This window comes from Tripterygium wilfordii, chromosome 10 (assembly GCF_013401445.1).
Source record: "Tripterygium wilfordii isolate XIE 37 chromosome 10, ASM1340144v1, whole genome shotgun sequence".
In the NCBI taxonomy this organism is placed as follows: domain Eukaryota; kingdom Viridiplantae; phylum Streptophyta; class Magnoliopsida; order Celastrales; family Celastraceae; genus Tripterygium; species Tripterygium wilfordii.
Window position 1 is genome coordinate 8084546 of NC_052241.1, and position 26879 is coordinate 8111424.

Below are 26879 nucleotides of genomic sequence, written 5' to 3' on the forward strand. Positions count from 1 at the left end.
GGTAAGGTGGTTAAAAATGCTTCTGATCTAGATGCCGAAAAGGCAAAAATTTTGCAGGAGGAGGAGAAGTGCAGGAAAACAGGGGAGAACGAAGCTGAAAAATGTCCAGAGACAATTTTCGATCGATCGGAGGGGGTTCCCGATCGATCGGGCCTCCTTGGTAAAACTTTACCCGAGGCTATTTCCAATCGATCGGAGCCCCACCCGATCGATCGACTTGTTCCAGCTCCTGTGAAAACGAAAGATGTGCAGCCACGATATGCAATTGAGCCCGATTGGCCCGATAATTCTCTCCCTGCACCTCCAATCAAACCTTATGTGCCTCCAATTCCATTTCCTCAAAGGTTGAAGAGCACTAAGAAGAATGATGATCAATTTCTAAATTTTTGGAGGTATTCAAGAAGCTTCAAGTGAACATCCCCTTTGCCGAAGCTTTAGAGCAAATTCCTTGCTATGCCAAATTCATGAAAGAGATCTTATCCAAGAAGCGGAGGTTGCAGGAGCATGAAAAGATACAATTGACCGAAGAGTGTAGTGCCATTGTGCAACGGAAGCTCCCAATTAAGCAAGATGATCCGGGAAGTTTCACAATCCCGTGCACCATTGGAAACACCTTGATTGAAAGATCTTTATGTGATCTTGGAGCTAGCATCAATTTGATGCCATTATCGGTAGCTAAGCAAATTGGGATGAAGGAGATTAGTCCAACCACGGTGTCTTTGCAAATGGCGGATAGATCTATTAAGTATCCTATTGGCATGGTGGAGGATGTTTTAGTGAAGGTGGGTGATCTTATGTTCCCGGTGGATTTTCTTATCTTGGATATGGAAGCCAATCCCACCACTCCCATAATCTTGGGAAGGCCATTCTTGAGCACCGGGAAAGCTTTGATAGATGTTGAAAAAGGGAAGCTTTCTTTGAGAGGTGCGGGAGGTGATCAAATCACTTTTAAAGTATTTGGCAATAGAAGGCAAGAGGAGGTTTCTCAACAATGCCTCCAAGTGGAGCATATTGACATGGTCATCCTTGATACTCTTGAGAAAGAAGCTCCATATATTCCGGTGGAAGTTCTTCTAGGCAAAAAATTCCAAGGTTGAGCATGAAGTTCTCAAGGCAGCCTCCCAAGCTGAAAATGATGTATCAAAGTCTCAAGTTGAAGATCCCAAGGAGAAGAAAAAGAAGAGCAAGAAAAAGAAGAAGAGGAAGACCAAGAAAATGAAGAAACATGCCTTTCATAAAGAAACGGTGGTGATGAAAGCTTATGCTCCTTGCATGGAACCTAAGCAATCAAATGTCAATCTCAAGAAGCCATCAAGGGGAGTATACACCATAACCCTCAAGGATCCCGGTTGAATTCACAAAGGGGAGTCGGGCTGAAGACTTTAAACCAAGCGCTTTCGGGAGGCAACCCAGGTTTTATTGTTCTATCTCTATCTTTTTATTTCTATATTCACCTATTCCATGCATTGAGGACATTGCATATTTTAAGTGTGGGGGTGGGAATTTAGGTTTCTAGTTTTTGTAAAACAAATAAAATTTTTGACTTCAAATGCCTTATGCCATGCCACTCTTGAGTGTATTTGGATGAATTTTGTGATTTTTGAAGCATTGATGGATCTTGCTATGGACATTCTTTCCAATTGAGTTGTTCCTATCTTGAAAATTGTTTTGTCCATTGTGCCTTTGTGAATATGGAACACTTGATTGTGGGGTATGAAATATGACTTGACTTTGGCATTTGTGGTTGTTTGAGATCAATTTGATTCTAAGTAGCACTACTTGAGCAATGAAAAAGAGAAAAAATATATATAGAAAAGAAAAAAAAATAGAAAAAAATTTATGTTTATGAATAAGTGGTTTCTTTCATAAGTTTTCTACTGAGTAACCGGGCCTCTTGCCTAGCAAGCAATGAGTTTCGCGTAAAAAGGTAGGAAATGAATGTTAGAGTACCTTGGTGACTAGTTTAACCTCGTAGCCTTTTTGACTCGGGTAATTAGATCCGTTGGGGTGTCTTAACACCTAGTGCCCTAAGCCAACTGGATTGGGAGTCATTGGTCGAAAGCTCGTTACATGAGTCATTTAGAAAGCTTAAGGAGGTTGAACATTGCACAAATCACCTTTGAGAAGAAAAAGAAAGAAAAAAAAAAGTGAATATAATGAAGTTTGAATAAATGCTCATTGTATTTGTTTTTTTGATTCTTATTGTTCTTGGAAGACTTCATGGCCATTGTTTATGTCACTTTGAAGCCGAATATCAAGTGAAATCCATTATGTGCATCATTTCTTGAATTTATAAGCAAAGTGGATGAGATAAGATTCTTAAAGTAATGCTTTTATTGGTTTGAATGCCCTAATGCTTGATTTGTTAGTGTGGATAGAGTTGCAATTGAGAATCCATTTTATACTCTTGTTGATGACATGATTTTTGGCATTGAAGTTGTTTAATGTTTGTGGGTATCATTCTGGTAAACCCTCAGGAGACACAACTCCTCCTACTAGGGGCACCTAGGGGTTTAAAGGCTTGTGGCACATGCTAAGTGTAATCGTGAGCCCTACGAAAGTGGCATACATTAGTTACTTATTTAGAGTAGGTCTTAGTTATTTTATTTTTCATTTGAGCTTAACGGAAAATACTCTTTGCTTCTTTTATTCATTCTCAATTTGCTCGAGGATGAGCAACGATTAAGTGTGGGGGTGTTTGATGTGCCAAATATATACATACATTTGCACATCCTTTACATATAAGTTCATCCCATTTTGAGTTGATTAAGAGTTGATATTGCCTAAGAAAGTTATATTTGCATAATGTAGGTATCAAGGCAAGAAAGGAAGGAAAAGAGTGCAAAATGAAGATTTTTACTCCAGAACCGATTTCCGATCGATCGGATCCATTCCCGATCGATCGGACCTGCCAAAACAGCATTGAATTCATGGAGACAGATTGTATTTCCGATCGATCGGAGGTACTATTCACAGCGCGCGCAGTTTCGCGAAAAAGTTCCGAATTCACTTGTTTTTAAGCCAAAACGACCCCAACTTGTTTTGAAAACGACATAAGAGTTTGGGGAAGTATAAAAGGGCAAAAAAAATAGGGTTTTGGGGGGTTCTTGGAGGGTTTTTCATTCTACCACCATTGGAGAGCTTGGAGCCACCATTGGAGCTTGGAGAAGAAAAGGGTCTACAATGGGGTTTTCTCTCTCCTTTTCTATTCTAGTTTCTATGGTTGATTTCCTTTGTTTAATGATGTATTTTGCTTTCATGAGTAGCTAGATTTCTTACTAGGGACTTAATGTAACCAAACCTTGAAGATTCAATAAACTTGGTTTCCTTATTTCTTGATTTCTCTCTCTCTCTCTTGATTGTCTATGGGTGTGATTAACGCTTTTGAATGTTTGGCCATCATTCAATTGATTTGTTGCCTAGATTGAGACCGGAAGGAGATATCTAGGGTTTGCCTCAAGCCATAGATGACATAGGGTGCATGAACCATAGGAATATAGGTTTGTGACTTATGCAATTGCTAAATGATTTCCATAGTTCTTAATGGGTTTTTGATATATTAATCCGATTGTTAGGAATAACAGGGATTTATGTTGAAAATATGTTTGATGTATCTAGGAATAGAACATTGAATAGGTTGGGAAATCGATTGTCATTATAGAGAGAGAAATTAGGGATTAAGGGACCAAGGGAATTGAATTGGATAGGTGAGGTGACGTTAAGTACCTCAGTGCTTTACATCCTTGATTTCATACTTGTGTTTGATTTGTCTTTGTTCTTTTGCTTTAGTTTAGTTTAAAAACAAAATCAATCTCGAATCCGTTTCCCCAATTTGCATAGTTGTTACTAGTTTGACATTGATCTTGATTGCCAACACATCCCTAGTGGAAACGATAATTTACTCATCTCTTTATTACTTGTGCGATTTGTGCGCTTGCAATTAAATCCATATCATATGCTCGGATGTCTGTACTAGGTGGGACTCCACTTATCTTATGTTGGAACAAGCTTTAACGTTTTCTAAAGTGTTTGATAAGTTAAGTCTCTTAGAATCGGAGTTTCAAGACTACTTCAAGGATCGTAAGAACACTCGGCGCTTGGATACTATGGATTGGGAGAATGCCAAGAATTTTGTCCCATATTTGAAGGTGTTTTATGAAGCAACCCTCAAACTAAATGCTTCTAGAACACCCGCCGCACACTTGGTATGCAAGCAATTTTTGAATATCCAAGTGTCGTTGGATAAGGAGATGAAGAAGCCAATGAATGATCCATTGCATAAGGTTGCAACAAGGATGAAAAAGAAATTTAAAAAATATTGGGGAAATTGGGAGAATGTAAACTGCTTTCTTTATCTTGCGGTTGTTCTTGATCCAAGGTGCAAATTGCCTTATTTGAGTTTCCAACTTAATAAAATAGGGATGGATAAAGATATGGTGCAAAGGCTACAAGGGGAGGTAAAACAAATGCTCCATGATATGTTTAGAGAGTATGGAGAGATGATGCCTAATGATGATGGTGGTTACTCGGATGAGAAGGGTGATAGTGATGATGGAGAGGAAGATGAGAATGATATGTTAATGTTATATCAAAAATTTCTAAGGGAAAACCAAGTTGTTGTCTTAAGTGATGAGGTTGATAGATACTTGTATGAACTTCTAATGAAGAAGAAAAAGTCTAAAATTTTGGCTTATTAGAAAGCTGAGTCGGTTAGATTCCCAATTTGGCTAAGATTGCCAAAGATATCTTTGCAATGCCAATTTCTAGTGTGGCCTCCAAATGTGCATTTAGTTTGGGGTCAAGGGTTGTGGATCCTTTTAGGAGTTGTTTAACTCCTAATACGGTGGAGGCATTGATATGCACAAGTGATTGGCTCAAGGCAGATGGGTTTCGTTATTGCAATGATCTAACAGAAGATGAATTGGAGCTTTATTCAAATTTGAAAGAAGCTGAACAATGTACTCTCTTAATACTTTTATCCTTTTACTTGTTTTTTGAGTTTTGTGGAATTAGAGCTTTGATTTATGGTTTGGTTTATGAAATTGCAGAGGTTTTATCAACTCAAAATCTTAAAGGCATGTCTCTACCAAGTTCTTCAGCTACCTAATCATCCATCCAAGGTTTCCACCACCACCACCTAAACAACTGCAATCTATTCATCTGGTAGAATTTCAGCTTTGTTGCCTTCTAGTTAAACTTTGTATTTGTGAATGTGCTGTAGGCTATAGTTTTGTGGGAGGAATTTCTCTGACCTCTTTAGAATTTAGATGCTTCATTAGTAGTTTTTGTTGTTTGAGGGTTGGTTGCTAGTGAAAGTGCTTTACTGGGTGTATTCTGGTTTTTTTTTTTTATTTAAATTTTTGGTGCCTTATCACACCAGATGGCAATTTACTATGCCTTTCTTGCTGCTTATGATCTTGTAAAATCTCATCAGATGCAAACATTAGCTTGGCCACATTTGACATCATTAGGTATTTAGGTTGCACATCCACTAGGGACAATTAGTGGGTTTTTTTTTTTATGTTCCCTGTCATTTTGATTTTTGACAGTGGCGAAGAGCATTGTGGAACATGTAACGAACTGTAATGCTGGTTGCTGGAGTGCTGGGGCATAACCAATTGGCCATGCACAAATCTTGGCTGCTGAAGAAACACTGGCAAAGTTTGTGTCTTTGTGAGGATGAGAAGCAATATTTGTCTGCATTGTAATTTGTAATTAGAGGCTGCAATCTACATAGGTCTAGTAATGTTGTTTTTAATATCTTGGATTCTTGATGATTTGGAAGCATAAACTATACCATTGTAACTAGAGATTTGCTCATGTATGCTTAGATTGCCTTCCGTTTTTCATTTCACGTTTAAATTTTTTAATAAGCTCTAAAAGTCGGTTGTTATCGTTTATCCAATGCAATGTCGGTTGGTCAGGTGGGTCAGTTGTTCGGTCATAATCAACCAACCCAACTTATGCTCCGCCCTAACAAAAAGTGGTAGGCATGTTATTTTAGGAATTTTTAAGTTGAGAACTAATGCAATTGTTGTTAATAGAAATGTTGTAAATTGTCAAAATGTGGTTGTTGAGAGGTAAAATAGAGAAGATTATGATGCGGGTTCTGCAATTATGAACTCGTGTCGCCTAAACAACTAGAAAGGTGAAGCCCATTACTTTTAGATGGGCCGGACTTGATACATTTAGATGGGCCAAAGTGGTCATTCTTTGAGTAGATGCATTTGTATAACTGAAAAACATTTTAATATTTTTTTTTGTAATGCAGGATGACAATATACAAGTTTATATTTTGAATATCCGAAATGGATCTTAACTCAAGCCGTCATATCGCACGTACATAAATATCTCATGACAGGATAAATTGAACCAATATCTAGCACACACTCTTTTCTCTATATATTCTTTGTGCAAACTCTTTTATCCTACCTCTAAATCTCTTCGACTGTTGGGAGACACTCGACACTAGAATGAATCAAAACCGTTAAATCTAGATCCAAGTAGGTCTAGTGCGTACCACCACCACCATGTTTATCGAGTTCATGGGTTCAGGGTTCCTTCTCAATCTAGTCCATCCTCATTCTAGCATATACCTAAGAGTTGAAATAATCACCATCACACCAATTCATATTACGACTGAACATAATTACTCCATTTACTACCAAATGTAATGTGTAAGAAGCCCTAAAATACATTAAAAAGTTAAAAAGTCCACATCAATGTCAATCAAGTTCTACAGAAATATTACCATCTTACACTAAATAAGATGACATGAGATTCCAACTAATTTTCATGTGGGAAGGCATTGGTGCCACAAATCGGAAGAGATCCGGCTTTTCACTGATTGCAGGGTGCAGATTTTCTGATTTTTGATTGAATACAGTAAGGAACTTTGCAATGTTTGGAAGTACAGCCTCTCTGCAATGTAGATGCAACAAGGGAACCTTTGACAAAACACTTCCCTTCTGAACATCTAGACCTGCTGGCCTCCTCAGCTTGTACGGCTTCCCTGATGTCGGCTCATTGTCAATTCGAGGAGTTTGCTTCCATTTCCGGTGCACAAACCAGCCGTACTTGTAGTCACCAACAATAGGAGTTCCAAGAGCTTCAGCACAATGGACACGAAGCTGTAAGAAACAATTCAATTAAACTGACTGTCCACGCACAAGACTCCATCCTGATCCGATATTTAAGAAATTTAAACAAGGAATGTAAATTTTCATTATGTTGTTTTCAAATGCTTAGGACACAAAACAATGTGCTACTAGATCATAGTCGAATACCTGTACTGTTTAATAGTTGGTTAACAATATTACAAATCAAAAGTCCAAGACTAAATGGCAATCCAGTAGTTGCTTCATAATGCATACGCGAGAATCTTTTACCATGGTCCATGTCATTCTTGGATAGTTGCAAACACAAGTGTCAGTAAAAAAACATATACAGACAGATACCATCGTAAGTTAAATACTTGGGGAAATACAGTAGTGTAAATCTAAACCCTTTCCTGCCAGTGCATCCAGTGAGTTGTAGGTACTTATTGCCAATCAAAAGTACTTGAGCAAGTGTTTGATGACAACCCTAAATCAATTCAAGGTTAAAGTAGAGGTTTACCACAGGAATTATACTAGCTGTCTATACAATGGGCAAAGGCAGTACGGATCTTCTACTTATGATAAACCAAAAGCTCCCACTGAGATGATTTTTTTTCCTGCTCGGTAAGTAGATGGGGCAGAATTCTTTACAAGGGACAGACAACCTCAAAAAGGAGAAATATAATTTGGCCATCAGATGCACTCTATGCAAAACCAATGAGGAGTCCATTCCCTGTATCTCGCTTCACTGCTCCTGGTCTAGGCATTTATGGGGTACCATATTTGGAATCTCCTAGGGATCGACTGGGTGATTAGCAGAACAGTGGAAGGTGAACTTCAAGCTTGGAGTATTATCAGCTCAAGCAGATAAAAAGTAAAATTATTCAAGCTGTTCCCATGGTCACAATCTGGTTGATACAAGGAAAAAAAAAACCTCGGTGATTAGCGGAACGGTGGAAGGTGAACTTCACGCTTGGAGTCTTATCAGTTGCACCCAGAGAACGTTTTGATAAAATATTGTTGATACCACTGATGCAATCAAAGACGATATGATGCTCTAAGAATTATTAAAACCCTTGAAAAAGTAAGCCGCAAAAGCCTTCAAAGAGTTTGAGAACAAGAATAACACCAGAGAAAAGCCTAGGAAAAATTTTGAGAAATTAAAAGTAAAGGTAACCATCTCCAGTGCAAAATAGCGGAGGCTGAGACAGGAAAGGGCAAGATGTACAATGATTTACCCTCGCACAGCACAGAGTCTAAACGAATTGAACCCATGACCTCTTGGTTGTGGGGAAGTAACTTTTCCACTCGGCCAAGGGTTTACCTCTTCGGAGAAATTAACATAAAAACTAATAAATGAACATTGCTGGTGATGATTACAAATTGAATTACTGGGCCGATAAGTAAGCAAGGGTACCGCAGGTAAAGGGTAAGGAAGAACAAGGTCAGGAGGATTTTAAAGGAAAAAGTCTAGCCTAAGCTAAGTAAGAACAGCAGCTGCTGCTCTCATTTTAGCGAGAAAAGATGGGATTCTTTCAGCGGAATCAACCAACGTGGATGCATAATATAATAAAGTGCTGTCTTCTAAGTTGGTTTACTATTGAGCTTAGCTAAAGCTTTCAACCAGCCCACTTTCTAACTAATTGACTCCGGAATATCCTTTGAAGGAAAAAGAATCGTATTCTATCCCAGGAACCTCTCCTCTCTCCTTCTTTCGATCTGAAAGACTTTTCTGGAGCATAGTATAAAATTGAAAAGAGCAAGAAGCCCTCTTCAGAATAGGAGCCCATCCATCCCGAGCTCTGTAGTGATGACCCTCTTCTATTAAGTCATTTTTCAAGTCAGATTCTTTCGTAGCAGATGACATAGCTGCCTATTCTTTGAGCAAGTAGGCGACTTGAATCGGATCTTTGAAACTAGGAGTACAGAGAATCCGCCATTGCAAGCCAGTATCCGTCCCTACTGTCCAAGGAGCCAACTGCTGTTAGCACGACTTCTGCTTTATAGAATGTATTTCCTGTCTCCGTTCTAGCAATCTATCTTATATACTCCATTGGCTTTTTAAGAAATAAGGCTTGGTAGCAGTCACTTTAGCCAGATCGTAGAGCACCCTTTCCTTTAGTGAGAGGGAGTTAGTTTTCACTCTTATTCAACCATTTCTTTCGAGATGGGAATTAATTGAATAAGAATTAAGCCACTACATGCTAATTATAAGGATCATATGAGAAGATGTCATCGAATTGGCTCTTAGAGATTGAAAGCAAGCACCTGACTCGAGAGGGAAGCAACTTTTCCACTAGGCCAAGGCCCAAGGGTTTACCTCTTCGGAGAAATTGAAATAAGAACTAATAAATGAATGTGGCTGGTGATGTTTACAAATTGAAAGGCAGGCCAACAATGATGAGAGAATATGGTGCTTTCAAGGTGTGCGGAAGTGAATAATGAAATAGTAAATCCCAACAATGAAAAGGAGGAAAGGGACTTGCATGTGGATGTTTTTCAGGTTGGAATACCAAGCACCTTTGATACTCCCAATATGAAGCATTGACAATCTTAATTTTTCCACCAATCTGCATGTGATGGAAGCTCTAATTCCTAAATTATCCTAGTCGAGCTACAACTTCAAACTGTATTTTCATTCTATTCACAACTTCTACACTTCAAAGATCTAATAGCAACATAACATCATATGTCTTCATCAATTAAACCAGGCACAGGCATAGCAACCCACACAGAGAGAGAGAGACAGCACCTGATGCTTCCGACTGGTAAGTGGACGCAATTCCATCCATGAGCATCCGTTTATCATAGGTCCTAGCAATCGATATTCAGTTATAGCCTCCTGGGAAGGTTCTAAACATGAGTTCTTAGCTAAAATGACCCTTTCAGTTTTCCCATCATCAAGAAGCACCTGCAATGGATAAGAAAAAGATAAATGATCTAACATTAGTAATCTATTCTACAATTTTATAGTCCAGGATGTGCATTCATTATTTTCTTTGGGAGATGGAAAAGGGAGTTCTTTTTGTACCCATTGTGGGAGGAGTAGGGAGCAGCAGAGAGAAGGAACAAAAAGAGAAACAGAACCTTCGAAAGAGGAGCACGGATAATGCCTTCCTTCTCTTTGGGAGAGCCTATGACCAATGCCCAATACCGTTGATATGTTGCTTCACACGCATCATTCCACGCCTACTTTCCCATAAGCACATTAACTTCAAAGTTAAAATCATCAAATATCTTTTCTCATACTAAGAAAAATTGAAATCACTCCCCCATCATTCCATTAAGGAACCAGCAACATGTTTGTAAGTACCTTACATGAAGACTTTACATTTTTCAGGTCACTAAATAGCCACTGAAGATGAGCTACACTTTCTTTTGTTCTCCCCATTAAGAGAAGACCACTGCTCTCTCTGTCTAGACGATGAACCTGGTTATTATTTATGGGAGAGCACCAAAATGTAGATACAAGTTAATAATGTCACCATTGGAAGAAGCTTCTGCTAGGGGAAATTTTTCAAAACAACATATGGGGTGATATATAGAATAAATGTTACCTGCTCCTGTTCACAGTAGGGAAATTACAGCAAGCAACAATTGTTTCAGTATTACTAAAAGTTACCCCTTCACTCCATGTCCAAGAAGGCTTTCCATAGATAAAGAAATTTATACAGTAGAATAAATGTTGGCATGTATGTTTTAATCTTGCACTATGGGGTGATATATGCCCTATTTAGTTCATTTCTCATTTTCATGTACTTTTAATGGTACCATAACCAAGCTTTGCCTAATTTAAGCCTATGTTAACTGTTTTATTTAATGCAGAACACATATGCACCCATGAATGCATTGAACCAAACATGACTTCTACTTTCAACAAAAGACGTTCACGTGCAAAGCCTTCAATCATCAATAACCATTAGAAAATAATTTTTCAATCACGTACAAATTTCATTACATAGCGAAACTAAACAACAGAGTTATAATGTTGAAAATATAGATAACAATTCATGCCCAACTGATGAGAATGATATATTCTTAGAAGTCAAGCACCAATGCGATGTTCATTAAATCAGATTAATTACTTTGATTTGTTTATGCTAATAAATTTAAGTAATAAAAAGGTCAAATGAAAAGAGAATGGCACAACATTTTGTCTGCATGTGAATGTTTTTGTTGATAATAATATAGAGCTATAAGCTTACCAATTTAGGACCCTCGTCATAATCATAAGACAAAGCAGCAGCTGCTAATGCATCCATACTATTGTGAACTGGAAGATTCCCCTAAAGAAATCATTATACAAAAACATATCAAAAGCTTGGCACAATATGCTTAAGAAAGAACCAGAAAGTGCATGCATAAGGGATAATAAAGATTTTAACCTTAACAGGTAATTTTGGAGGCTTATTTAGCACGATTATAGCAGAGTCCTGACAAGTTGATACAGAAAAAGTCAGTATTGGAGATGGCAGTACTATTCATAGAAGCCCTATGAGAGGAAAACGAGTAAGAGTCCAACTAAGAACATGCCTTATACTTGACACGCCTTTGCAAATACTCTATCTCATCAGCATTTGGATATAGAGTTCCACTTGGTATAGTCTCAAACCTCCTGGAAATCCTAGTCTCTGCAACTGATACAGGTACATGAAGTCTCGCCCCTACTTCCATGACCTCATTTGGTTTAATCTGTAGGCAAACTGAATAATTGTAGAAGAATTAAACCGGCAGTAAAACACACCCAATTTCAAAATCAAAATAAAAGACGTCAAAAGCAGAGATAGTCATAAAGGAGACACTTCAGGCATTAAATTACAACAATACATCAAAGTTCTTGACCTAAAACAACTAAGGTAGCATTCATGGGTTTCACTTGACGTTAGTACCTTTCTCATGGGTTTCATTTGTGGTTCCTGTTCACTGTACGAGCCCTTCCAATCTGGGCATTCCATTTGAACCTTAAAAGACACAATAAACGAACAAATTACCACTAAGCACGCTTTCAAGTGGCGAGAGAAATTCATCAACAAATACTCGGATTGATCAATTAACATGATAAACAGACACTTACAAGGCCCTTATTGAAATGGGACTGAATAGCAGAATCTGATACTTCATTGAAGTAATACTTGACCCAGCTTATAGCGGTGACATGATCAGCCGAATTCTTTCCGGGCAGAGGAAGGCCAGGGAAGGGAGGCAAGGACATGAGCTGCCGAGGTTTTGGGCCCTCTTTTGGAGAACCCAGATGCGTTACATTGTTTGACACCCGGATGACTGGTTCTGCATAGGCTGGTGGCGGCGGAGCGATTCTTGAATAGTATCTCGACGCCGCAACCAGCAAGAAGCTTCGCCGGATGTGGTTGCTCTTCTTCCACATCAATACGAAAGAAGAAACTGCAGGTTATTCGGACTTCTTCTTCATGCTGTTGTGGATGAGACAAGAGACTGTATCAGAGAGGGTTTTTGCTCTCTAGGCTTGAGTTTTGGTTTCCCAACTCAAATTGGGCTTGCTTTTATTATTGCAGATTTAAATATAAAAATATACTCAGAGCCCTCGTGCAGTGGTGTCTGTAAAGTGAACATAGTAGCTAAATTACAGACTTAAATATTCAGATTTGCACAAAATACCAACACCATTAGAATCTCTTAGTAATCTGAAAATTACATATTTACCTCCCCATACTTCCCACCGCTCGATACGACGGCAGCACTAGTTGAAGCTGTGGCCGCAGAAGGAGGACATCAACAAGCGGAGAGAGTCGACAAGAGGAAGAAGAGGAAAATTGCGGCTGCTGAGAGCACCAGTGCTGGTCTTGTTAGCTACGCCTTTTTGTGATGGGGTGATGACGAGAGAGCCATGTGTGTTGAGTCATAAGTGTTGCTGGTTGATCAATGTCTTGGACTGTTTTGGTACGTAACGACACCGTTTCTGGAGCAACAGCCAAAGCCAATGGAGGGTTCCTTGGCTCCTTGCCATGACCAATTTAACAAACAAAATTTACTCAATATAGATAGGTTTTTTTATTATTATTATTTTCAGTGATAAATGTAAATAATATTTTTGTTAAGTAATATTATTATTATAAATATTACTAATTATTTTTGGAGAGTAATATATAAACTATAATGTATTTATAACACAATTTAATTTACTGGAAATCAAATAATATAAATAAGTAATAATAAAATTAGAGAAAACTAATATTTTAATGGTGTAGAGATTTGAAAGCATGAACTGTCTAGACAGAGCTTTCCTTGACACTGAATGATTTGATTTTTTTCCTAAATACACCCGTCCTATTTACTTGATATGCCCACCCTATATCCCAATTAAGGCTTCTCACACTGTCCAAGACTAAAGTTCCCCTGATGAATGCTAGGATTTGACAGAGATAAGCAAATACATCAAGGATGATTCATTGAAATTATCAATAAAGTTCTAAAATTATGCTTTAACAACTCTTTGCCACGTGGAGAGTCTTAATTAGGTCATTCTTGGTTCCTAGCAAATGCCTTCACACATGATATATGATTATTGACCAAATAATTTTTTTTATACACCCACAATATATCACCACTTGTTATAGCACGAATTAATTAATTAATAATTGTTAATTAGCAAAAAAAACTCCACTTTTAGGCATAATTATCTGCGAAGTTTTTTAAAAAAAGATTTTTGTATTGTTAACTATTTAAATGATTATAATGTTAAAATGTAATTAATTAAGTCAAAAATAATCTTAAATTTTAAACCTTATATTTTAAACTCTGTATTAAATTATAAAACACTGGATTATAACTACTAAATACTAATAACACAAAAGTCTTGGATATTTAAAACAAATTTATTCAAACATATTAACACATCATACATTCCTAATCTTCCAACACAATGGTTTCAGAAGGAAACCTAAGACGCATAAAACATAATTGGAATTGAGTTAAATATCATACCATGTCGGTGGAAAATTCGTTTGTAATATTTTCATCCACATTTTCGTCTTCTTGTTTTATTTCGTTTCTAAGAATATCATCATGACAATATACATTCACTTGAGCATATGCAATTAATAAAAAATATTTTTTGAAATAATTAAAGAATTGTATATTTACCTGATCACTTGAACTACTTGACAATCGTAGATCATTGGTCCAAATCCTCAGTTGATCCAAATTCATATATTCTGTTGGTATGTATATTGCCAAGAAGAATCATATCTATGTATATATAGACTAATACATAATGCACACAGGTCTGATGGAACTAAAGAGACATACTTTAACAGAGAATATATTCCTTGAAAACAGAGAATATATTCCCCAAAACTAAAATTGACACTTGAGTTAACGACTCCCTGTAGGTGTAAACGTTAACAAATTAAGACACGTATTTACGTCGTACAATGGGTCCCTTTCTTCTAAGTGAAAGAAATATGTCATGAGCATGTAAAGCTTCAACAAAAAGCTTAAAAGATATGTCATGCGCATGTAAAGCTTAGAAGAGTCCAATATATATATATATATATATATATATCCATGAGCATGTAAAGCTTCTACAAAAAAATTTAAAAGATATGTCATGCGCATGTAAAGCTTAAAAGAGTCCAATTTAGACAAAACAAGATAAGACAACACATGAGTTCATTGCATGTGTATGATTAGATTACATAGGCATAGCCATATAGGCTGGGTGTAAACGTTAACACCTTATTTTTTTCACAGAGTTTAAGTAGAGGAGTTTCATACCACTACCCTACCCTCCTCTTCTCTTTCTCATGCTGCATAATTGGGGCCCTTGTCCTTTCAAAATTCTAAATTGTTGGTGGGAGCATCCAAATTTTCATGAGTTCATCTGCTCCACCTGGGATGATCTTAATTCTTCTGTCTTATGCCACTACAATATAGTTATAAAGCAGAAGGTTTTGAAGACTTTTTAAATCATTGAATTCTCACACTGATAGTCAGTTTGTTGACATTCTAGGTTTGTATTTTAAGAAATTGAGTTCAGAGCTAGCTAAGACCCTCGAGATGTCGTTTACTTTAGAAGAGATCAAAGATATATGTTGGTGCAAATTCGCAAGTACACAGAATCGCGCAAGTAATAAAGAGAAATTAGAGTATCGTCCCACATAAATTTTAGCAATTTAATTCAATATCAATCAAAACTACAATTATGCTAAAATGGAGAAGCGAATTGGGTTGGATTTGGTTTGTTCTAAACTAAAGCAAGTATTAAAAAGTGATTAACAAATAAATTAAGCGAGTAAGTAAGAACAAAATTGAACTCAAGAATGAAAAGTACTAGGGTACCTAATTTCACCGTCCCTTATCCGATTCAACTCCCTTGGCTCTTTAATCTCCTAAATAACTACCTCATTATTGACAATCGGTCTCCCTATCCTATTCGATGCTCCATTCCTGGTTACACCAAAAGTGTCTCTACCCCTAACCCCTGTTAGTCCTAACAATCGGGTTCAAGAGACAAAGACCCATTAAAATTTGTGGATTAACCGTGTAGCGATTGCTTAGGTCATGCCTTATATTCCTATGGTTCATGCACCCTATGATGTCTATGGTAAGAGGCAAATCCTAGATATCTCTTTCCAATCTCAATCTAGGCAACGAATCAATTGAATGATGGCCAAACATCTAAAAGCATAAGCACACCCATAAACAATCAACAATAAATAGCAGTCAAGAGAAATCAAAGCAAGTTTATTGAATCATCAAAAACCAGGATAAAAGAGGAGCGAAGAAACCCCCTTTTTCTCCAAGCTTCAATGGCTTCCTCCTTGAGAGCTCCAAAAACCTAGCCTCCAAGATCAATCCAAGTGGGAGAGAATCCCCCTAAAACCCTTAAAACTACCTTTTTATACCTCCTTAAACTCCTACGTCTTTTCTCTAATAAGTTGGGCTTGCTTTGACTCAAACCCACTTGAATTTGGGATTTTTTTACGAAATTTGTTGTGTTGTGAATAGTAACTCCAGTCGATTGGAAATACAATCTGGAAATTGAGCTTTACAAGGCCCGATCGATCAAAAAGTGACTGATTCTGGCTCGATTTTGCTTCGTTTCTTCAATGCATGCCTTGAATACCTGAAATGTGCACAAATGAAATACTTAGGCAATATCAATCCTCAACTCACTCAAAATGACAAGAAAATACATGTAAAGGGGTACCTAATATATGTAAATTCTAGGTGCAACAATACCCTACAGAGTTGTGATAGTAATAGGGCTCCTGCCCTGGATGTGTTCAATTTAGGCTTCTTCAAAAAGGCTTGACACAACCTTTCTACGGACATTTTTAATATGTTAAGCATGTTTCATAGCGCTGAGGAACTTCCAAAGGGTATCAACTCCACCTTCATTACCCTGCAGATTCCCAAGATTTCTGATCTTAAAAGCCTGAAAGATTACATACCTATTATCCTAATCAGCAGCCTTTACAAGATCATTAAAAAAAACCTTAGCAAACAGGTTGAAGCACGTTGTAGGCAACATAATAAGTGAGTCTCAATATTGGTTCAATAAAGGCAGGCAGATCATGGACTCAGTCTTGATGACAAATGAAGTAATTGGCTCTCTCAAAAAAATATAGGAGACAAGGGTCATGCTAAAAACAGACTTACAAACTAGATAACTAGTTGCATGGAAACAACCAAAATTTCTATCCTAGTTAACGGCCTCTCACAGACCAAGTGAAAATGCAGTGTGGCATCAGATAAGGGGATCCCTTGTCCCCCCTTAACTTCATCATGGCTGTAGAAGGTCTCCACCAACTCATCAGTAATGCCAAGGAGAATGGATACACTGAAGGCATCTCTATCTGGCTTGGTGGTACTGACAACATCCACATTCAGTATGCAGATGATACTCTCTTCTTCTGCTCCAATAAAGAGTCTAACCTCTTGAACCTCAAATGGACTCTTTGCTACTTTGAGTTGATCTCAGGGCTCAAGGTCAACTATCATAAATCCTCCTTAGTGGGTATTGATATTGTAGAAGATAAAGTTAAGAAAATGACTGAAGGCATATAATGCAAATTGATACCCTCCCTTTCAACTACTTAGGGATGCCTCTTGGAGTAAATATGAGGAAAACTAAAATTGAGAGACTTAAAATAAGGAGGGAAGCTAAGTACGATTCGTGAAAAGCTTTATCATCCTTCAATCCTTAATGGATTGGAATGTCAATTTGGTAGGTTTTTATCGAGCATGCTTGTGTTTGAATATTCAGACTAACTTTTATCTTCGTGTGTAAACCAAATTCAGGTGTAAGCTTGGTTTGACGAGGTAATTAATTATCTAGTAACATTATATTGAGGATATGCAATGTCTTGAGACTTCTAATTCATGAAATGAACCTAAGAAACTGTATCCAATGATCAAACAAAAAAGTTAATTGGTTGTGGATTATGATGCTACTTGCACTTGGTAATTGTTGCTTTATCACGCTGGCAGATGTGCAGGCACATCACCTTGCCAGATTTTTTTTTCTACACCACATCACTTCTGCAGAGCTACCTCCATCCATTTGGCTTAGCCCCTTAAACGTCAACCTGATGGGGATTATAGAGAAGCTTGTGCGGTTACAGACAGATGGTGGTCAGTGAAAATGTTCAGCCATATTGGTTGTTTCCAAGGTAGGTTTTTAAGGGTTTGGAACTGTATTTAAAGCTGGTTGATAACTGGTCATGTATTTGTGAGTTTTCATGGTAATTATGAATAGATCCTGCCTTGAGCTCTAAATTTAGTTACTCCATTTGATAAGAATTGATGGGCATTTAATTGCCATTTTTTTCCCTTGTTCATTGGTCCATTTGCAAAGGCAAAGGCTTTTGTAGCTGAGAATGAATTGAGCAAAGCATGCAATATAGGTTTATTCAAGAACTAGAATTTGGAGTTGCTTAGCCATGGATTCCACCAGCTCAAGAGACCATGATGCCTCCTTTACATCAAAGAGACCCCATTTCTTCAAGATTATTCTTGAAGACACTGTCCGAGAAGGAAGGATTGTAAGCATTCGTTTTTCCTTGCTCTCTAACTTTACTTTTATCAAGTTTAATTGCTCTCCTTCATGTGAATTCTTACCAAACCTTTTCTTATGATGGTGTTCATTGTTTTGCTAGGCAATACCTAGAAAGTTTGTGAGTAAATATGGGAGTAGCCTGTCAAAGTCATTGTTACTCAGGGTTCGAAGAGGAGGAGCTTAGGAGATAGGCGTATCAAGAGATCACGAAGATGTTTGGTTACAGGAAGGTTGGCGAGAATTTGCAACCTTTCATTCTCTCGAGTATGGCCACTTGTTAGTATTCGAACATAAAGGATGTAGCCAATTTAGTGTACTTGTGTTTGATAAGAGTGCTACGAAGATCAAGTATCCAAGCTACAATACTATGGAGCCTAAAGAGCCTGGAACTTCGTTGTTGGTTCCACATTCTAAACAAAAGGGTGCTCAATGTAGTGGGTTAAATCTGGGAACTCTACGTTGTTTTGGCCAAGGGTTCACAGGTAAGGAACTTTAGTCATGTTTTCTCTTATTGTCTGATAATTTTTCTGTCTTTTCTGAAACTTAATTAATTGTAAACCTGGTTTATGATAGCAATTCGTAAAGGAGGACGGAAATTCATGCACGTATCTCAATAACATAAACAACGGTCACATAAGGTAATTAATTGGTGCGGAAATCAAGGGCGGTGCATATGATGTACTCACTTTATCTCCTAAAAAGTAGCCTAGTGGGGTAGGGGTTTAAACTAGAGTGAGTTCAAATATGCTAATCCTGATTAAAGTGTAGCAAAAAAAAAAAATTTGGGTGACTAACTTGGAACGTTTAATCTTTCGGTGATCAAAATGAAATCTAGGATATATTTTAGCAATCAAAAGTTTACTTAACCCTAATATTGATAGAAATAACTATTAAATAGACAATACACAAGAAGGGTACTTTGGTAAAGGCGCATCACCACCTTATAAAAGCATATTCCTAACAAAAGTAAAAGGCCTAACAAAGCAAATGGGCGACAAACTAAAATACAGTACGACAATTGAAAGGACAATAATATAACATGATTAACTTCCCAAATGACTTTTGAAGTCAGCTGTAACATCATCTCCATCGTCTGCATAAGGGTCATGGGATTCTTGATAAAGAGCATCGATGGGAGAAGGAGTTGATTGGACCTCGTCTTCATTGAAAACTTCCAAAAAAGTTTGCTTTATAATATCCTTAGATGAGGAGGATAGATCTGGTTCGAGTGGTGAAGAATCCACTTTGTAGGATGAAATTTAAATTATCAATTTTATGCAAGTAAAGTTGTTCCTCAAGTTTCAAAAGGAGATGAAGATTCAACCTACCCTCGCCTCGCAGCAGCGGCCTAGGGTTTCAAAGCAGAAAAATTCTAAGGCCAACTTCAATTCACCAAACCAAGATTCATCTCATCCAAGGCTTTCTATGCCAATTTCATTAAAAATTTATCAATTCTTGTCTCAGTTGTGATTGTTGAGAAGCTTGCTCTTGTTGCTGTTAATATTGGCTGCAAAAGAGAGAATGCGTGAGAGCTATGAGAGAAGGAATTTGGGGCAAACTATATGGATTGTTGGATTAGATTTATAAAATCCAACAATCAGGCATTACTACCGGATGCTAACGGCCCTCAGTCCTACTTCACCCAATAGTAAACCCACACACTTGGCAAACAAGTAATACATGAATTCCACTAACATTCTTGAACACTAATAGGCCCATTCTTAATGAAGAAAATATTGTTAAGCTTCTTTATATCAGTTTCATCTATGTTCATAATTTTTTTTGAACGGGAAAGGGGGATTCGAACCCTATCAACAAGGTGATACATACCATCTTTACCATTTCAACTAGTGACTCGATGTATCTATGTTCATAATTTTTAATAATAAATGAATTGTTGTTAGAAGTGAGGAAATAGGATTACAACCCACCACCTCTCCTGAGAAAATTCAGATAAGCAGTCAAATTCCCCTTGTTCATGAAAAATTAGGGGCAAAGAACATTGCTACAAGTATTATTAAAATAAATATAGATTATGCATAAGAAAATAGAAATCAAAAACAAGATGAAGATCCCTTATTACATTCACTTTCTTTAATTATTTACAATATGCAAACCATGTAGAGATGAATATACAATATTCCTTTCTTAATTTCCTTTTCCTTCACTAAACTCTTGTTTATGGTAATGTACAAGGTCTTCTACATCACAACATATTACACTTTACTTAATTTGATCACATTGTTTATTTGTTCAATCACATCAAGGCCGTTGTTATTCAACCCATCAACGATCTCATTATCACCCAATGCAATGTTTCATTAGTATCCATTATATCGTAACTGAAATACATGAAAAATATAATATATCAACACTCAAAATCAATAAAATGAAAATAAAAATAAAGGAATAACTAAATCATTATTTAAATAAATGGAATAACCAAATATCTGACACCAAGATCAATGGAATGATGGTATTAAAATCAATGAAATAACTAGAGGTCTCATACAAAAGCCAATGGAATGAAAGTATTAAAATCTATGAAATTATTGTATCATTGTTTTAAAATCAATAGAATAACCAGAGGCTTAACACCAAAAATAATATAATGACAATATTCAACAAAATGAATAATAAAAGCATTGATTTAAATAAATGAAATAGTCAGAGGTCTAAAATTAGAAATAATGGAATATGAAATGAACCCATTCGACTAAACAACAGCAACAAGATCAACAAAACATAAACCATAAACATTAACAAAGTGATTTACCTATTCCAGAATCCAAACAAACAAAGTCCGAATACAAAACAAATTACAATCTATATAACTTTTCACACTAAAAACATCCATAATACACTCTTAACAAAAACTTTAAACAATCAGTTTTTGCACAATTTTCACAAATTTTCAGTTTCCTAAAAGGTATATCCACCCATCAAACACTCTAAATTACACTCTAAACCGTTTAAATATTATTTTATACAATCATTTTTAAACCAACTTCTGTGTTTGCTTTTATCTATTAAATAATAAAAAAGACATTAAGTTAACAAATTCCATTATTAAACTAATCGAAACCATAAGGTATAGTATTTCATAAGTTATACAATCCATAGACTTAATAAATAAATAAAAAAGTAAACCAATCAGCTTTGACGTCTAGCAAGGATGTCGGATTGTAATGTTTCACGTATTCACGTTGCATCTTAGTCAACGTACTCAGATCAGCCATCATTATCTGAAATTCCTTCTCTCTTTTATGTTGCTCCACTTCTCCAGCTTTGAAAAAGCATTCTGCCTCTCAGCTTTTGCTCTATACCTCTCAGCTGTTACTCTATGCATCCCAACCACTGTTATGATTTTCTCAACTTGAAACTTCTCGTTTTCAATGGATAAATGGTCTTGTCACTCTTTTCTCAGTGGTCACCCTTTCAACTTTACCCAATGTCATTTCTTTTTGTGCTTATGCTTCTTATCGATCGTCAATTCCCCTAGGATCTCCGTTAGGTCTTTATGATTGGTCTTCCCTTTCTTTCGTTCCTCTTTTTTAGCTTTTCGACCAATTGATCTCTCTATGTCAGTTGAAAATGATCTTAAGATGTTATCATCATCCAAATTTATTTTATCTTGGATTTTGTTTAAGTTGCAACAAGTTTGCTTTCTTTTTGATGAAGCTTGTCCCATATGCAAGTTCCACTTTGGTGGGTGATATGATATATGATTTTCAACTAGTTCACGACTTTCAACCAAGGTGGCCCAAGACTTGCACACGACTCTCAACCATAGTAGCGCTGCCACAGGGAGTTTTACGAAAACGTTCAACCAAATCTCTTTGGGAAAGTAAGGTTTCTCTACTTCCAACTCTTGATGAGGGGTTGCAATTTCCAAAGATGTTGCAGGTTTTGTGATTCTTCTTCTTAATACACAACTCAATACATTATCCATTCTTCATGATTTTCAAGAAAGTCTGCATATTTTAGAAACATTGTATATCACGAACAATGATTAAGACTCTACAACTAATTTAAAAATATTCAATCCTAATAACAATAAAGAGAAACTAATAATCAAACAAGAAGTGTGTCTTTGTCATCTCATTGTATATTTCTTTAGCCATTTGTATCTATAAAGAACATAAAAATTCAAATATTACTCAAAAACAGATGAAAGTATCTTAAAAAAGTTTCACTTAGCATGACAAGTATTGAAACAAATAATCTATGCCTCATAAACATAATGGGTCCGTTTGAGAGTACATTAGATTTTGGTGCTGTGAGGTAAGTAATGTTAACAAAAAGTGTTTGGCAAGATACAAAAAAAATTGTGGTGAGATAAGTTGACGTACAGTTTAGTGTTTGGATGAATCAAACTGCGGTGAGTTTAAATAATATTTATTTGTCAAATATTATTGTAAAATGTAATAAAGGATTTTGTAAAGTCATTTTAGTTAACTAACATAATTAATTTTTGGATGAATTAGTTTTTTGAAAATAAAGTAACAATTTTGTTAACAATACTAATTTATATCATACATATTGATACCAAATGTAACAAATTTATATTATATGTTTCCTTACAAAAAGCTAAATAACTCCACGATAATCATATCACGTAAAGCAGTCATCTCAATATCTTCATTCAAGATTGAAGGCTCCCCAATGTCAGTTCCATTACCAATGCCATAGTCATTTTGTATGTTCACAGTTTTGTTAGCAAATGTGAGGAAATCTTCATCCTCAATGACTTGCCTTCGTATGAAATTATGCAATGCCATGCACGCCACAACAATCTTCGCTTGATCCTTATATTAATATGACAACATTGTTGATAGGATCAACCATTTCTTCTTTAATACACCAAAAGTACGCTCAATGACACTTCATAGAGAAGAATGAGCATGGTTGAATGCTTCCCGAGGACCCGAGGGTTGTGGACCATTGCGAAATACCTCTAAATAGTATCTCTACCCTTTTTAGGGCGCAAGGTATCCCTTTTGATTTGTATATCCGGCATCGACTAAGTAATATTTTCCTACATTAAATGATAGATATATTTATTAATTGTTTATAAAATTCAAAAAAAAAAGTGTATGACTGAATTGAAACTCACCAATGGGAGGGTGAGGAAAATTGCTATGATAATTTCCAATAACATGATTGAATACTCGAAAGTCATGAGCTGACTCATCTAACCCGCATAAACAAACGTGAACATGTCAAAATCACATACTACCATAACATTCTGGGTCATCACTCCTTTCCTGCCAATGTATGGAATACGTTCATCAGGTGGCACTACTGTCTATGACTGTCATCAATTGCCCCAATGAAATCCTTGAAAAAAGGATAATACTCATCACTATCTACGATTTTACATGGCGTTGCGATAAATTCAGGATCTCTTGGCCTTATAATATTAATAGACATACGTATTAGGCTCTCTAACACTTTGTGAAATTGATGTGAGATTGTTTCACCTGAATATTGAAATCGATCCTGAACTACTCTAGTACTAACACCTTGTGCAACGATATATACGAAAATGGCTACCGTCTCTCTCAATCCAACTTTACGTGATGCCACCAAGCCATACTTTGTTGACAATTCATTGTAGAAATCAATGAATACGCTTTGGTCCATCCTCAATATTGACAATGATTTGTTTGGATTACCTCTAAGCAAATCTACTATGTATTTATGCTCCGACAACGGTGAAGTCTAACATCTTTGCGGTGGTGCAGCATATGTCAGTTCACTAAATGCCACCACTGCTCCTAAAATGGTTGCATTTGTAATAAACTCTTCATCATCCCAATTTTTATCGTTCGTCATTACCTATTAACATATTCAAAAGGTACATAGAAAGAGCAAGGCAAGACAAGACATAATACTTTGGATATATATGCATATAATACTATACAATTAGTGTTCATCATATGACAGATTTGAAATTAACACAGAAGAATGAGGAAGACATTACATTAACTTAGCACATTGCCTATACATGTATGAAATTATCTCGCATAGATTTTCATATACATATCTCTCTATACATGTATTTCATTATCTCACATAACTTGAATTCTAATAGAAACCATAATAACATATCAAAATCACAAAAAAAAAAGAAAAACCACATATATAATACTATATGGGACATTCAGTTGGGGCAAAACATATTGCAACCATGATAAAACAACATAGCACAATCACAAATTTACGTTGATTTTTCTCTCCCACCATTCGTTGTCTACAAGCATCGTCTGACGAATAGGATCCCATCCAAGCCCCAACTCTCCAATCAATAACTTCTCCCACAAACGTCATTCTTTTCTCAAATTATCCCGTTTATTCTTCAATTGAGTTTGATCATATGATCTACTCGTTTTTTCTTTAAAAGTTGCACTTATATTCTTCCAACCTTCTTGACTAAAGTGAGTGTTAGGCCTATCACCAGCCTTTTGGTGATCGACACATATGTTGATAAATGCCTTTGTCAATGAGGCATCCCAATTTGCCTTGTCAGTTTGAGAATTTTCTTTAGTCACATTAGTATTTTGTTGACTCATTCTACAATATTTACATCACCAATGATATGTGTAAAATTAACAAGTAATATACATGTTATGTTTATAACCTAAATGCATCACACTGATGTGTTCATACCATGAAATTGATCCAATGAGAATGACTAAAGAATACAGATATTTCCATATAGAAAAGGAGTAGTCATATGTTACTGAGAATAAAAGGGCTAAGGGTGATGAAGTTACCTCAAATTTCAACAGATTTTTTCCCTCTTCAACAAAGCTTTTAAATCGAATCACAACTTCATTTATGCCTGAACATTTAGCATATTTTGGTGAAGAAGATAAATAATTGATAACAGAAGGGTGAAGAAGATAGATAATTGACAGAAGAGGAGAGCTCTGTGAAGAAGACGTATTACCTGCAGAGTAAAACTTATTAGACATGGCGCAGAGGGGAGAAGTAGATGAGAGAAATTGTGTAAAGGTTAGGATGGTCAAAATATGTTAAAATAATGAGGGTAAGCGAGTAAATTGTAGCGTGTTTTTTTTCCGAAACGAAGTCTTATGAAACGCATTCACACGTTAAAGCAACTGAGAGCTGCTTTCACTCTCACCTAGATCGAAAATCACAGCCAAACGCATTAAAGTCGAACGCGTTGTTAATTGTTGACACGCAATAACGTTTTTTTGTGTATGTCGTGGACCCAAACGAGCCCAATAATAGTGATTTACGTAGTTTTGTACCTTGTCAATCTCGATGGTATTGGATGATCGAGAATCCTGTACTTATGTTAGGAATCCATAGAACTTGTTGACAGCAAGTTGGATGGCTGCCTATAAGCTACTTATGGATCTCTCCATACACTTGTTATGATTAGCGCCTTTTGTCGCATTTTATGTTGCTAAAATTCTTTGCCAAACGTCTTGGCCTTTTGATTTGTACCTTGTACTACGTCTATACTTGTATTTAGGCAAGCTGAGACTACATTTTGGTCCTCCTCAATTGAGAAGTTACCGCCATGATTGGTGGTAGTTTGCCATCTCTTTTTGAGAGCTATTACTTCTTCACAGGAACTAAGATTTTGAATATTACTCTGGGTATTGTATGATGCTCCATCAAGGAATGACTCAAAATTCTTCTGAAATTGGGCTTCCATTCCTGTTTCATCATAAGAACATCAAGTTGCATTTGCCATTTTACATAATCCAGATTCCATAACAAATTTAGTAGAACAACAATAGTGAAACAATACTAAAACAACTGAATTTGATAGTTAGTTAAAAACCCAAATAAAAAATAAGATACAACCAAAAGGAATGTCAATAATTTCAATACATACACCACATAGCTACAATCTCCAATTCTCAAAATTCAAGTTTTAACACAATGGGTGGAACAAACTCAAAAGAACTCATTCTTAAAATTTAATCAAGAAAGAAATTGAGAATTTACAAAGAAATTACCTCCAAGAAGAAGAATTAAAGCAGCAAACCCCCAACAAACACTATCTAACAAAAATGCTAAACTTATATCAATGTCTCAAAACACAAAGAAGACCAAATTAAAGGCAAAAATAAGACTTGCCTAAATTTCTTAATCTGTGATTGTGAAAATTGGAGTCTCGTAGATGGCTTGAACACTATAAAAATGAAGATCAAAGAAGGTGGCTTCATCTTTCGCATTTTGGTGAGGAGTTTTGTCTTTCGAGCAAGTTCCCTTCTATTCAGCGGCAAGGGAAATAGTAAGGTGTAGATAAAGATGCAAGGAGTCGAGCTGCAATTTTTTAATCAAAAAATTCTTGAGTTTGCTATAGTGCTACAACCAAAGACCAATCTCATTGTAGCAAATTTGGCATATGAGATGCTGTCTCTGATGTGATACAATTTTCCACAAAAAAACAAAATTGGGGATGAGTCATGACATTACGGTGCTTCAGTTTAGTAGGTCGATGGCCCTTATCAATGGTCGAACAATCGACCTTGAGTTCCGACAATGGTGGGGCGCAAGGAAGAGAGGGATAGAAGAGAGAGATAGTGAGCGGGAGAGAGGGTAAATATAAGATAAAAAATAATGAAATTGAAGTTTCCAACTTAATTGTTGACATGGACATGTCACAAAAAAGCCATGTTACATGTGTATGGAGCTCATTTATCATTTTCGTTCGTGAAATTAAAGCCCAGGTGGCCAGGACCTGATATCACATTAGT

General features: G+C 36.3%; 1 protein-coding gene across 3 annotated transcripts; it reads right to left on the minus strand.

The window, feature by feature from the left end:
• Positions 1 to 6671: 6671 nt before the first annotated feature.
• LOC120006830 (RNA pseudouridine synthase 3, mitochondrial) lies at positions 6672 to 12971 on the minus strand. 3 transcript variants are annotated; one of them, XM_038856929.1, is made up of 10 exons: positions 12777 to 12969; positions 12172 to 12526; positions 11987 to 12058; positions 11631 to 11789; positions 11483 to 11530; positions 11303 to 11383; positions 10411 to 10527; positions 10185 to 10286; positions 9850 to 10008; positions 6672 to 7130 (listed from the first exon to the last, which is right to left on the minus strand). In XM_038856929.1, the coding sequence occupies exons 2-10, from the start codon at positions 12478 to 12480 to the stop codon at positions 6756 to 6758; spliced, it is 1422 nt and encodes a 473-aa protein (XP_038712857.1). In that variant the 5' UTR covers positions 12481 to 12526; positions 12777 to 12969; the 3' UTR covers positions 6672 to 6755. The 3 variants fall into 3 exon arrangements, with proteins under 3 accessions (XP_038712857.1, XP_038712856.1, XP_038712859.1); XM_038856928.1 differs by having other exon boundaries at positions 12172 to 12671; XM_038856931.1 differs by having other exon boundaries at positions 6853 to 7108; positions 12172 to 12671; positions 12777 to 12971.
• Between the last annotated feature and the right edge of the window lie 13908 nt (positions 12972 to 26879).

Bases quoted from the DNA above. Each gene is read 5' to 3' on its own strand.
- LOC120006830 (XM_038856929.1), bottom strand. From the start codon at position 12,480: ATGTGGAAGAAGAGCAACCACATCCGGCGAAGCTTCTTGCTGGTTGCG. The intron at 12,059-12,171 runs GTAAGTGTCTGT...GTGTCTTTTAAG, and splicing joins CCCATTTCAATAAGGGCCTT to GTTCAAATGGAATGCCCAGA. The intron at 11,384-11,482 runs GTTAAAATCTTT...TGATTTCTTTAG, and splicing joins CTCCAAAATTACCTGTTAAG to GGGAATCTTCCAGTTCACAA.